This window comes from Oryctolagus cuniculus, chromosome 10 (assembly GCF_964237555.1).
Source record: "Oryctolagus cuniculus chromosome 10, mOryCun1.1, whole genome shotgun sequence".
In the NCBI taxonomy this organism is placed as follows: Eukaryota; Metazoa; Chordata; class Mammalia; order Lagomorpha; family Leporidae; genus Oryctolagus; species Oryctolagus cuniculus.
In genome coordinates, this window is record NC_091441.1 from 110,909,050 (window position 1) to 110,922,790 (window position 13,741).

At 51.6% G+C, this 13,741-nt stretch overlaps 1 protein-coding gene across 2 annotated transcripts in view; it reads left to right on the forward strand.

Annotated features, from left to right (window-relative positions):
- EEFSEC (eukaryotic elongation factor, selenocysteine-tRNA specific) overlaps nucleotides 1–13,741 on the forward strand; it is a 242,339-nt gene that overhangs the window by 78,380 nt on the left and 150,218 nt on the right. The window contains exons 1-2 of one of the 2 annotated variants that reach the window (XM_017343713.3): nucleotides 4,787–4,903; nucleotides 13,049–13,256. In XM_017343713.3, the coding sequence (XP_017199202.2) occupies nucleotides 13,069–13,256 (188 nt within the window). In that variant the 5' untranslated portion in view covers nucleotides 4,787–4,903; nucleotides 13,049–13,068. Of the gene's footprint in view, nucleotides 1–4,786; nucleotides 4,904–13,048; nucleotides 13,257–13,741 lie in introns of those variants that run through there. The other variant, XM_002713149.5, reaches the window with a different exon arrangement.

The following is a 13,741-nucleotide window of genomic DNA, read 5'->3' on the forward strand; positions in this document are numbered from 1 at the left end:
CTGCTCCCGCATGGGAGACCAGGAAGAGGCACCTGGCTCATGGCTTCGGATCGGCGCAGCACCAGCCGTAGCAGCCATTAGGGGAGTGAACCAACGGAAGGAAGACCTTTTCGCTCTGTCTCTCTCTCTCACTGTCTATAACTCTACCTGTCAAATAAATTTAAAAAAAAAAAAAGGTCATGAGACTTTCTCGTTTTCACAGTGGAAATCACAAGGACAAGACCGCAAAGATAGAATTTCCATGAAAAATAATGACTAAAAAAAGAACAGACACCCCCAGCCCCCGGTACCTTGCTGAAGGCGTGGGAAGACAGGAGGTCACAGTGAATGGTGCAGTCTCCCTGGCTCTGGGCCCTCTTTTCCTGTGGGACAGGTGCCTTTTTTGTCCCAAGCACTGTTGCTAAGTGCATTATGCAGCTCCCCAAAAGGTTAGTCATGGTCTTGTCTCCATCTTATAGGTGAAGAAACAGCCCAGAGTTTTTAGGCATTTTGTGAAAAACCACACAGCTGCCAAATGGTGCAGGCATTTGGACTTGCTTGCAGTGACCCTCCCCAGAGCCGTGTGCTCAGCTCTCCACTGCAGGGCCTGGCCACAACTCCTACCACAGGACCTGAGGAAGATTCGGCAAGTGCAATCACCAAGGAACAGAGGCTCAGGGACTCTCTGTCCCCTGTAGGTCCTGAGACTCCTGGCTGGTCAGTATTCAGTGTGGCTGTTTAGTACCACAGGGAGAACCCTCTGCTGGGGCAGCCCCTTGTGTGACACAGTGACACAGGGTGTGTGTTGGGGTCTGCAGCACCACTCGTTTGCTCGGGCTGTCCAGCATGGGTTTTCTTCCTATTCCCATGCGTGCACCTCTTGCTGTTTTGTCCAGAAGTAGCTCTTGCATCCATATTTGGCAATTTGTCTGTTTCCCTCCCTTCCCCCAGCCTCTCAAGGTGCCTGCCAAAATCCTGTACAATTTGTATCATCTCCCAAGCTGTTATAGTATATGAGGGCAGAGGATAATTTAGTTATTTTTGAATAAAAATTCTTAGCAGAAGCAGAAGAAAAAAAAAAAAGTGTGTGTCGTGGTGCGGGGGGGTAGTTTTCATACTCACTGCATGAAATAGACAATATTTCCTGAAACAGGAGATACGAACCTCAAAGAATTTAAAATAAAACATTCATTTTATTATTTTTTTAAAGAAGGAAAACGAGGAAAAAAGTAGAATAGTCAGTCTTTTTATCCTAAGTACAGATGAAATTGATTAAACCTAAAAGACTGGCCTCCGCACACCCGGTTTATTAATTGAAGAATTTCCTCTTACCCAGAATGGGAAGTTCACATTAGAATCGAGCTTGCCCTGAGTGGTGGTGACACTTGAGAACTGAACATTTTCCACAATCCTATTTTCTCTTCGGTGCTAGAGGAAATCCTAAAATGGTTAAAGGGAGGGGGGGCTCGAGAGGGGGGAGAGAGAGCAGAAACCCTACATTTTAAGGAAGCCTTCTTTCATTTCCTTGTAAAGCATGAAATCAAATTATAGCTCAGGGCCCACAATTATTTTATTTCTACATTTCAAATTCCATTTTCTGCTCCTTTTCACTGCTCTTGAACAGGAGTTGTACTGTTGTGCAAAGTCAGCTAAAAAGATTACCCCAGATAGACGATGACACAGTAGCTTAGAGAGGCAGAAAGGCAAACGCCCTGGCGAGGCTGGGAGCGCCGCGGCCCCGCATAGCCGCGTGTCTGTTTCCATCTGGGAAGGAAGTGTCAGCGACTGTCACCCACTCCGGCCCCGACGGGAGCTTGGAAGACTCTGCTCCGTGTACATGATGTGACTCTGCCTCTGGCCCTCCTGAGAAAAGGGAGCGGTGAGAGGCGGCAGCCACTGCAGTGCCCCCAGAGAGTAAGTCCCTCACTGCAGGCCACCAGGAGCTGGGATGCAGTGACCCTGGCACAGCTGTGACCCTCTGGGAAGGTCATGCCTACTGCAGTTTGTCCTATCCCTCTAGGGCCAGTGTGCCTTTCTGTGGCTCACGCTGACCCCTATTTAACAGAGAGGTGGCCCTGAGCTCCAGGTTTTTCGCCAGCTCATACCCTCCAGGAAGCATCTAATGTTTAGTCACATTGCTTTGTTTTTCTATTCTACTTATGTATACATTAATTTCTGCTTGTGGCAAGCTTTTGATGTTGCATGTATTATCATGTAAGCATTTTAGTATAAACACAATTGAATTCAAAAAATGATGATTTAAACACACAGAAGTACATCATAGTGGAGCTAGTATCCACTGACATGGCAGAAATCATGGAGTGGCGTGTGGACTGGGAGCACTGGGTTCATTCCCGCAGCATCTGAAGACTGCCAGCCAAAGAGTGCCTTAGTCCTGTCCCCTGCATTCATCCGTGCCTCCGTCAGCCCCTCCTCTGGGGAAGTTCCCCTAGAGAGACCCCTATGCGCCTTCACGCTTCCATGGAGGATCACTTCCTCTCACGCTTTGTTCAGGTGGGGAACATCTGGTCCTAACCTCTGACCTTGACCTCAACTTCTTCCCTCATCCTCGTGGTGTGCTCGCGGGCCCAAGGACGCCAGAGGGTAGGCTGTGCTGACACACAGATCTCCGTTTGAAACCCCTCCTCCAGTTTGCTAGCCGTGTGACTGTTGGCAAGTCTCTTCACATCTCTCCATGTGTCAGTTTTTTTGTCTGTGAGGTAAATGGTAAGTACTTCCTGGGACGCTGTGAAAATGAATGAGGTTACTGTGCTTGGTACTTGCACAGGACGGTATTCAGTAAGTGTGAGTTCTCTTTCCTCCTTTCTCAGCTCCCTGACTGGAGTCATCTCTTTTTTCCCACCAATTTTTAAACTTTGTGTTTGGAGATCATGTGAAACTTGAAGGAGAGATACAAGAACACTGCCGGGACTTGGGCAGACGTCTCGCCTGCTCTGCCCCGAGGCCACTCCTGGACGTTGCTGAGCCTGCTTCTGCTCTGTTTCTCGCTGTGACTTCACTTCCTCTGGCTAGCACTGGCCCTGGCTGGGGCTGGCTGGCTGACCCTCAGGCACCAGCCCTGGGCCCAGCACGTGGGCATGCTCAGTGAGTGCGCTGCTAGCTGTCGATCACGCCTTCATTTCTGAGCGGATTCTTGCTGCTTTTGTTATTAGTGTGACATAGTCAGAAGAGTAGTCTTTTGGACTTTGTCATATTTTTTCCATGCAGAAATGTTTGATTTTTATGTTGCTGAATCTGTCAATCTTTGCTTTGTTTCTTTTATTTCTTTAAAAGATTTTATTTATTTATTTATTTAAGAGGTAGAGTTACAGACAGTGAGAGGGAGAGACAGAGAGAAAGGTCCTCCCTCCACTGGCTCACTCCCCAAATGGCCACAACAGCCGGAGCTGCGCAGATCCACAGCCAGGAGCCAGGTGCTTCTTCCCGGTCTCCCACATGGGTGCAGGGACCCAAGCACTTGGGCCATCCTCCACTGCTTTCCCAGGCCACAGCAGAGAGCTGGATTGGAAGAGGAGCAGCCGGGACTAGAATCGGTGCCCATATGGGATGCTGGCGCTACAGGTGGAGGATTAACCTACTGGGCCACAGAACCGGACCCTCTTTTATGTTTTTGAATTTCGTATGTCACCTAAATATTTTTTACTTTAAAGATTATTGATGGCTGGTGCCGTGGCTCAATAGGCTAATCCTCCGCCTGTGGCACTGGCACACTGGCTTCTAGTCCCGGTTGGGGTGCCAGATTCTGCACCCACAGGGGAGACCAGGAGAAGCACCTGGCTCCTGCCTTCGGATCAGCGCGGTGCACCGGCTGCAGCGGCCATTGGAGGGTGAACCAACGGTAAAAAAAAGGAAGACCTTTCTTTCTGACTGTCTCTCTCACTGTCCACTCTGCCTGTCAAAAAAATTTAAAAAAAAAATTATTGAAAAGATGTTTACATGTTTTCTTCCAGTGCTTTTTGGTTTTATGTAGAAACTTTGCTCCATTGGGTATTTATTTTGGTGCACTGTTTCACTGTTATCTAGATGGCTACTCATCATCCCCATGTCCCAAGCGTGGTTGTCCCTCTTTGGGATGTGCACCATGAGCCTCAGAGAGGGAGAGTGACACACCCATGATTTCATGGCCGCAAATGTGCTTGCAGCCTGCACGCTGCCCTGTCGCAGCTCTCTGGGTGTTTGGCCGCGGTCTCCAGCATTTATTGTTTTTTTGGCTTTCCTTCCTTTTGGCAGGGATCCAGCACCTCTATTTGTCTGCTATCTTGTCTGCGGCTGTTTATTTTTCCCCTTGATCTCTTACACGGCCTCTCTTTGTTGCTTCTCCTGTTCCCCCACCGCTGACATGGCTCTCATTGTTCTCCTCCGAGGCTCCTGAGGTGGTGATGAATGTCTGCTCCCGCTCCCTCCTGCAGCGCCAGCCTCAGGTGGCGTGTGTGTCCTGGAGGACCCTGGCAGGCTGCCTGCGCACGTGGGCCGCCCTGCCTTTGCCTCCACCCGCGAGGCCTTGCCCACCTGCTCTTCAGGATGCCTGGGGCTTCCCAGAGGACTCAGGAATGCGGGACTCTGGCCAAGAGGCAGCTGGCAACAGAAGAAGCAGAACTTTTGGAGTCAGACAGCCCATGGCCCTAGCCCTGCTCTGCTATCGACAGTTGCGTAAGCAGCCCTCAGATTGCTCATTCTGAAAATGAGAGCATCTTCCTCTTCTGGGGCTGTGGTGGGGATCTGAGCTAATGCAGAAGTCACAGCCCAAATTCTGGCTGTGTCAGTGGTGGGGTATGAGGCAACAAGGAGTTGAGGGGACCAGGGCAGAACTGGGAGCATACAGCTCTTCTCAGAGGGACAGCTGCTCCTCAGCCATGCCGGACACAGGCGCAGCCTCTCCACATCTGCTCGTCTGGATTTTCATGTGATGTCTCTTAGACTGCAACTGTTTGTGATGCATTTGTATTCCCACAAGTGCTGGATAGGCTAGAAAAGGCTCATTCCAGAGCCTGGTGCGTCTTCAGGTTGTCAGTTTACAGCCAGTGGTGTGAAGTCCCAAGCTGAGGACTGGGCTCCCGTCCAGCTCTCAGTCTGCAGGGGCTGTGCTTTAGGCGATGGCCATTCCTTTCGGGTTGCTTGTGGGTCAGACCTGGTGCCCTGCTCCCACCTCTTACTTCCAGGACTTGGGACGCCTGATACTTGTTCTTGCGGTCCATGTCGTGTGGTGCATCCTTACCTAGAGAACAGGAAGCTGGGACCTGAAGACTTAGGGGACATGGCCAGCCCTGGCCACCCCACTTTTCCATACTGGGAGTCTTCTACCTGCTGGTCTGGTGGTCCCAACAGGATGTTGTGGAGTAGCCCAGCTTCGCAGATCAATTCCAGCAGTAAAGCTTTCCTGCCCCTTGGTGGACATGGTGCTCCAGGCTGCTGGCGGGGCCCACCACCAACCCTCATGAGGGCCTGTTGCTGGTGCTGCTGGGGCTGGCGGTGTCAACTGCACTGCTGTTAGTTCTTTTCCTCTTCCTCCTTGGAGTGCACAGGGCCTTCTGTGCACACATGAGTCATAAGGGAAGGCGCTGGCTACTTCTTGAGCTCTTACTATGCTGGGCTTTGTGATACAAAAATCAACGCTGCACTGAGCATGCAGCAAGTGCTGGCCTAGGCACCCTCCTGCACCTGAAGCTCTTGTCTCTGGCATCCCCACTCTACAAAGGAGGAGTCTTGGGCTCTAAGAGGTCAAGACTTAGACTGCCTGAAGCTACTCAGCTGGCAGGGGTAGGAGTGGGTGGGGGAGGGGATGGGTAGGTGCTGCTTCCCCTCTGCCTCCTGGCCTCCCTCTCACTGAAGCATGCCTGCTTGGGGACTCAGGTGGGCTTCTCTGTTGCCTTCTGTTCTTCCCCGGAATGGCAGCTCCATCTCAATGGAGTCCCTGCTGAAGGCCCCCGATAGGAGTTTGCACTCCCTCCAGGCTGTTTTCCCATCAGACACCTGGGATTTCTAGTTAGGGTGGCAGACACCATTATGGTAAAAAACAGAGATGGGGTTGTTGATGCCTTAGTCTTCTTGTCTGTAAGTAGAAAGACAGGTAATACGTTGAAAAATAATCAAAATAGCAGCAATGATGGTCACGCCCTAGAATTGTCGGGCCAGGACACCTCCTCCCACCCTGGGCTCTGAGGAGCTGAAATCTGCCTCCTCTGTCCTGGAGCACCACAGGGGCTTCTTGCCCCTGCACCCTGCCCGTGTAGAGCCACAAATTTATCTAGACACAAGGTCTGGCTGCTCAAGGATGCAGGGTACTGTCGTACAGACAGCTCTGTGGGCCGAGCTCAAACCTCTCTTAGTCCTTGCCGCTTGTTACTCACCTGTGGAGCCACGCTGGGGCTGAGAGGCCGCTCCGAGGAGATGTAGACGTGTAAATCCGCACGCCGCGTGTCATGGGAGCAGCAGTAAAGTAAAGCCATGGCAGCAGCCAGTGTCGAGGAGTCCTCACGTCCAGGCGCTGCTCCCAACCTGGTCTCGCCTGTGTTCATCTCCCCTCACCTCACTGCAGTCCTGCGAGGTGGCATTGAGTGCCCCTCATTCCCTCAGCGAGGAGGCTGAGGCCAGGGAGATCTCATGGATTTGGCATGTGGTAAATTGCTGCTGCAGCAAAGGGGCTGATAACAGTGTGCACAGATACTTCAAAAAGTTCTTGCAAAAATAGAATTGAAAGGATGAATTTATGGGGTAGGTGTTGGTGTAGTGGTTAAGACAATGCTTAGGGTGTCCACATCCGAGCTTTCTGCTAACGGAGACTCTGGGAGGCAACAGTAAGGGCTCCAATAATCCAGTCCCTGATTGAGTTCCTGCCTCTTGGCTTTGTGCACCTCCCTCCCCTCCCCCACAGGCATTTGAGAAGTGAATCAACTTTCTCTCTGCCTCTCAAATAAATACACTTTTTTTTTTTTTTTTTTTTGGACAGGCAGAGTGGACAGTGAGAGACAGAGACAGAGAGAAAGGTCTTCCTTTGCCGTTGGTTCACCCTCCAATGACCGCTGCGGCTGGCACGTTGCGGCCAGCGCACCGCGCCGATCCAAAGGCAGGAGCCAGGTGTTATCCTGGTCTCCCATGGAGTGCAGGGCCCAAGCACTTGGGCCATCCTCCACTGCACTCCCGGGCCACAGCAGAGAGCTGGCCTGGAAGAGGGGCAACCGGGACAGAATCCGGTGCCCCGACCGGGACTACAACCCAGTGTGCCCGTGCCACAAGACGGAGGATTAGCCTATTGAGCCACGGCACCGGCCAAATAAATACACATTTTTAAAAATTTTAAATTATGAACTTATTTTGGTCCTGAAATTTTTCATAATACATGGAAATGCTTGTTATGAAAAGACTGCATGAATTTTGAAAAATTTTTGTATCAAAATAAAGTCATACTTTTTTTAATGATTTATTTATTTGCTTGAAAGGCAGAATTGCAGAGAGGCAGAGGCTGAGAGAGAGAGGTCTTCCATCCGCTGGTGCACGCCCTAGTTGGCCACAGTGGCCAGAGCTGTGCTGATCTGAAGGCAGGAGCCAGGAGCCTCTTCTGTGTCTCCCATGCTGGTGCAGGGGCCCAAGGACTTGGGCCATCGTCCACTGCTTTCCCAGTCCATAGCAGAGAGCTACATCAGAAATGGAGTAGCCGGGACTAGAACTGGCACTCATATGGGATGCCAGCACCTCAGGCGGCGGCTTTACCCACTACGCCACAGTGCCATCCCCTAGACTCATACTTTTAATTCGTTTTCTATGAACATTTCAAAGTACTCTGTCTTTACAGTGTTCATTGGATATTTAAAAAGTCACCAGTTGAGGGGCCGGTGCTGTGGTGCAGCAGATTAAACTTCATCGTGCAGTGCCAGCATCTCATATGAATACTGGTTCAAGTCCCGTCTGCTCCACTTCCTATCCAGCTCCCTGCTATTGCTTCTGGGAAAGCAATGGAAGATGGTCCAAGTCCCTGGGCCCCTGCACCCATGTGGCAGACCAGAAGAAGCTCCTGGCTTCAACTTGGCATAGCCCTGGCCGTTATGGCAATTTGGGGAATGAAACAGCAATGGAAGATCTCTCTGTTTGTTCTCTCTCTCTCTCTCTCTGTCTCTCTGTTTGTCTGTCTCTCACTCTACCTTTTATATAAATAAATCTTTTTAAAAAAACAACCACCAGTTGAAAACAAATTTTCTTTAATATTATTTTTCTTCTTATAATGACCACAGCTTTTGATTTTTAAAAAATCTGATTTTTAAATTGCTAAAAAAATGCTTACAATTTGATATTCAATTTCTCCACTGAAATGTTTTTCTGACAAGTTTTTGCTTAAGGAAAATGACTTCTCAGAGAATTTATACTTTGCTAAATGCTGACCTTTGTAAGCTTTTCATTATTTTTAGTTTTGAGATGATTCAGATATATAATCTACAGAGTTGGAAACTGTCATTTCTCAGAGTAGGAGCAACTTTAACCCTGTAATAATTACTCTGCAGACCTTTCAAGGGTCCCGCAGTCAGCACAGCCAGATGAAAAGCTCTGACGGGTTGGGCAGTATAGAGGGCCATTTATAAGGCTCGCGTTTTTTGTCTTGTGTTTCCCACCCACTCGCTCACTCTGTCCCTCTGGTCTCACAATGATTTCCTACCCTGGGTCCGTGGGAATCGGGAGGGACACTGTTTGATTCATTCTGTGGCAATACCAGGGATTTTGAAAAGACAGGACAGGCCAGTTGTGTCACTTCCTGCCGTCTGATCAAAAGTTTGATGGAGAAATGAGAGGAACTGAGAGCTGCTGCCGGGCAGCGGCCCCTGCCTGGTGCTGACCCCGCTTCACGGCGGTGCCCTGCTTCTCAGCACGGCCAGTCGGGCTGCCGTGACCTCTGGTCTCCTTACAAGTCCCTGGCGCTGGCCGCGCCGCAGAGGGGTCTGCTCAAGAGCCTGGCCTTAGAGCAGCGCTGTGTGCTCACTGGAACAAAGGCGGCTTGTAGCTGGGTGTGTGGGTTCTGTCCACACTCGGCTTCCTGGGTCTGTCGGTCAGTTCATTTCCCATCCCCACGATCCCGACAGGCATGCGAGGTGACAGGGCCTGACATGTGAGTGCTTCCCCTGCTGCCAGCGGGGCAAGGCGAGGCGAGGCACCCCTCTAGGGTGTATATACCAATAGGAAATTGAATCTTGGAGAAAAGGAACAGGCTCCTGGTAAATAAAGTGGAGGAGGCGGGGAGAGCTAACATTTGCTCATTTCAGCCCAACAAAGATTTATTAAGCTGGGCCCAAGCTGGGCCCTGTGCTGTGAATACAGATTGCAAACTGAGGCTTGGTTCTGAGCTCTCAAGAGTCGAGTGGGTGGAGGGGCAGAGGCCAGGGGAGAGTGAAGCTTGAGCAGGTGTTCCAGGTAGAGCAGGAGCCGAGGCCAGGCGGGGAGGGCTGTGTGGTGGGAAGTGGAGCAGGGGGGACAAGGCTGGCACACGGCTGGAGTCCCCACTGGGAAGGACGGGGGCACTGTAGGTCAGCTCTCTTCTCTGCCTCCTGTGTGCTGTGTAACCATGGGCAAGCACCTCACAGATCCAAAGCTGTGAGCTCCTCATCTGTAGTGAGGGACTGGGCAGCTGGGCAGCTGGTGACTCCTGAAAAGCTCTTCAGCAGTTTGTGAGGTAACCTTAGCTCTGAGGACACAGCTCTGCCTACCAGAGCTGGAGGCCCGCTGCACCAGGTGCTGGGAGCCTTTTGCAAAAGATGGCTGTCAAGTCTCCACGGAGAACAGCACGCAGCCTGGGATCCCCAGGTGAACCTGCAGGCTTCATCCCACCCATCCTCGAGAGCCCGCTTCATGGCCTGTGACCAGTCCCCAGGGTGGCTGGTGGCTGGGAGGAACAGGGAGGTGGTTGGATGCATTGTTGGGGTAGGGTGGGTATCCTCAGTTTCACCTCATGGGGGGAAGTGCGAGTGTCATGGGGCCCCAGGAAAGGGGGTTTTATGCAGCCCACAGCATGGTGCCCGGCACAGATGTGAACCAGCACGTAGGTAACAGGCAAGGAACTCTGGAGCCAGGGTCAGGGTGATTTTATTCAGAGGACTTGGCAAGAGAACAGCATGACCAGGTCTGTGCTTTATTTTCTTAGTTATTTATTTCTGCACTTAAATGATCATTGTATGGTTATCAAAATGGATTCTGCAAAGCTGTATTTAAAGTGAAAAGAAGAATGTGCAGAGGAGAATTCTCTTCCTACCCCATTTTCTCTCTGTCCCCATTGGACAACAAAGGCGTTGGTTTCTTTATATTCCTTCAGAGAGGTTTCATACACAGAGGGGCAAGTGCTCAACAGACACACACACGCGCACACGCACGCGTCCCCACCCTTTTCCCTGTTTTTAGCACCCCGCACTGTCGCGCCCTTGTTTTTCCCTCTCACTCTGCCCTGGAGATCGTTCCATGGTAGTACAGGAGGGGCTTCCTCATTCTTTTTTTTTTTTTTTTTTTTTTTTTTGACAGGCAGAGTGGACAGTGAGAGAGAGAGACAGAGAGAAAAGTCTTACTTTTGCCATTGGTTCACCCTCCAATGGCCGCCACGGCTGGCGCAGTGCGGCCAGCGCACCGCGCTGATCCGATGGCAGGAGCCAGGTACTTATCCTGGTCTCCCATGGGGTGCAGGGCCCAAGGACTTGAGCCATCCTCCACTGCACTCCCAGGCCACAGCAGAGAGCTGGCCTGGAAGAGGGGCAACCGGGACAGAATCCAGCGCCCCAACCGGGACTAGAACCCGGTGTGCTGGCGCCACTAGGTGGAGGATTAGCCTATTGAGCTGCGGCGCTGGCTCCTCATTCTTTTTAATGGGTGTATAGTATTCTTTTGCCTGAGAGTAGCATCATTTGTTAGTTGCTGACCTGTCCTCCCTTAGGGATGTCGATGTGCTTTCCTGCAAACACGCACAGGGACATTTCACATGTACCCAGCTGGGTTCTGTGCGAGATGCTGTGCACTTTGGTAGCTGCTTCCTAGTTGAACTTCATAGAAGTCTTCCAGTTTTAACTCCCCCTCCCCCAACAGTGTATGAATCAGTTTCATTATTTTTAGAAAATTCCCTTGGGGAGGTTATTAGGAGCATGGATTTTAGTGGAACAAGTTGGAAGTGAAGCGGTCAGTTAGGGAACCAGCCGAGCCTCATGTGGCTTTGGGGGCTGAGCTGGGACAGAGGCGAGTTGGTGATTCAGAAGATACGAGAAGGATTCTGCCAGATGGTGAGGTCATGTAGGCCTCAATTCTAAAAAAAAAAAAAAAAAAAAAGTCTCATCTGGGTAAGCAATTTGTCATGTTCATAGTGGATGATGGAGGCAGTGACCCCCAGTCTCTAGCTGAGACCTGGGCTCCCCCACCCAGTGCCTGGACTGGGCAGATTCTGCCACTGCTGTTTTGTGTGCTCAGCTTGGCTGCCCTGCTGACCGTTGGGGACCATGTCCCTGGCTGACAAGATGAGGTGGGACGTGAGACCAGGGAGGGAAGAGAGTTGGGGTGTCCATAGGCCTGCCTGGAGTCAGAGACACACACTGTGTCTCCTTGGGGAGGCTAGAGGGCTCCAGCAGGGGAGAATTCTACAGTAGTGGCGTCAGGACCCCTTTGTTTCCAGTTGCTGTGTGATCCGGAGCAGGTGACCTCCTGTCTCTGAGTCTCCCTTTCTGGATCTGAGGACAGCAGGCTGATGGAGGGAGGGAGCGGCAGTGGTACATGTCGTCACTGTGCCCACAGACCAGGTCCTCTTCTCAGCCCCAGCAGGGGTGGGGTACCAGGGTCGTGCACATAGCCGTCTTCCTCTCCTCCCCGTCATTTGGTCCTGAAAATACCCTGATGGGCACTCTCTCGTAGACTCAAAAAGGAGTCACCATTTGCTTCAATGTAGAAAATATTTGTGTTTTTCTGCTTTTGCAGAAGCACACTGGTGTGTGTGTGTGTGTGTGTGTGTATATTTTTTTTTTTTTTTTGCCAGGCAGAACTAGTTAGAGAGAGAGAGAGAGAGACAGTGAGAGAGAGACAGAGAGAAAGGTCTTCCTTCCATTGGTTCATTCCCCTAATGGCCACTACAGCCAGTGCTGCGTGGATCCGAAGCCAGGAGCCAGGTGCTTCCTCCTGGTCTCCCATGCGGGTGCAGGGACCCAAGCACTTGGGCCATCCTCCACTGCCCTCCCGGGCCACAGCAGAGAGCTGGACTGGAAGAGGAGCAACTGGGAGTAGTACCCAGTGCCCCAACCAGGACTAGAACCCGGGTACCGGCGCCGCAGATGGAGGATTAGCCAAGTGAGCCACGGCGCCGGCCTGTTTTTAGAAACGACTCTACCTCCCATTATAAAGGGCACGGTCTCGTTGGCTTCTGGCAGTGTCCCCTCATTGATGGCTCCTGCTGCTGTTTGGCTCTGGGTACCTTCCATGAAGGTGATGCTTTCAGCCACGCGCATACGTGCGTGCACAAACACATTCCGCTCAGGGGTTATGTAGCTGAGCTGTGAGTATCCTTGCCTTCCAGAAGGAACTAGAGCCTCCCAAACAGAATAGGAAGTGAGTAGATAGCACTCGCCTTGCACGGCATGGTCCTCAGTGAACCACAGTGTTGCGGGAAGACACTGTTCATCCCTCTTCCTCTTACTTTTTCTGTCTGTGTCTCCTCGTGCTTAGTGAGTGCCCATCTCAGCATTTGCAGACCAGCACAAAGCGGGAGCTTTTCTTGCGGGGACATTTCTTCCTGTGTCGTTGGAATGAAAGCGATAGGATTAGTGCTTCAGAGTCAGGCAAGCCTTCCCCCAATCTCAGCCTTGCTGCGCATGTCAGCTGCTCACCCTTGGGCGAGCTCTGCGTTTTGTGGGCTTCGCTTTCTGCTCTGTCTCTTGAGGCGGTTCTGAGGTGTCGGTGAGATCCTCGCGTGTAAGCACCTTGCACAGGTCGAAGCCAGGAGGTGTGGGGTCACCATTCCTTCCATGTTGCCCATTTCAGCACAATGTTTTGCCTGACCTGGGGCCTTAACACCCACTTCCCCTTTGTAACTGTGTGTTCTCTCCCCCAGGAGCCCAGATCATTGACCTGATGATGCTGGTCATCGACGTGACCAAGGGAATGCAGACCCAGTCAGCAGAGTGCCTGGTCATTGGCCAGATCGCCTGCCAAAAGTTGGTCGTGGTGCTCAACAAGATAGACCTCTTGGCAGAGGGGAAGAGACAGGCAGCGATTGACAAAATGACCAAGAAGATGCAGAAAACCCTAGAGAACACCAAGTAGGTTTGCTAATGGAGGGATGCTTGTGTAAGCTGAAGGCTCTGGGGCCTGGATGGGGCTGGCAGGTGTCTGCTTCCATCCCAGGGAGCCGACTCTCACCTGCTGCTTGCTCAGCATCAGACTTGCGTTAACACCAGGTAAAGGCTGAGGTGCTGTGTGAAAAGAAGCTGAAAAATGCAGGAGCATAAGGAAATGCAGTGATCTGCAGCTCATTTCTTAGGGTGAGAAGTTGAGGGTGGAGGGGAAATGTCTGCCGCAGAGTGGGTGGTGGCTGGAGGCCAGCTGGGGGAGTGCCACAGCACAGAGGGTCTCTGCAGGCTATGATTTTTGTCTGACGGAGTAGGAAGTCATTGACAAATTTTTGTGCCAGGCTGAGTGAGCTTTCCAATCAGGAGACCACTGGCTGCAGGTGGAAGGCTGGCTTGGCAGTCAAGGGCCCAGGAGATAGCAGGAAAATGGAGGAGGGGGAAGAGGAGGAGGGGGG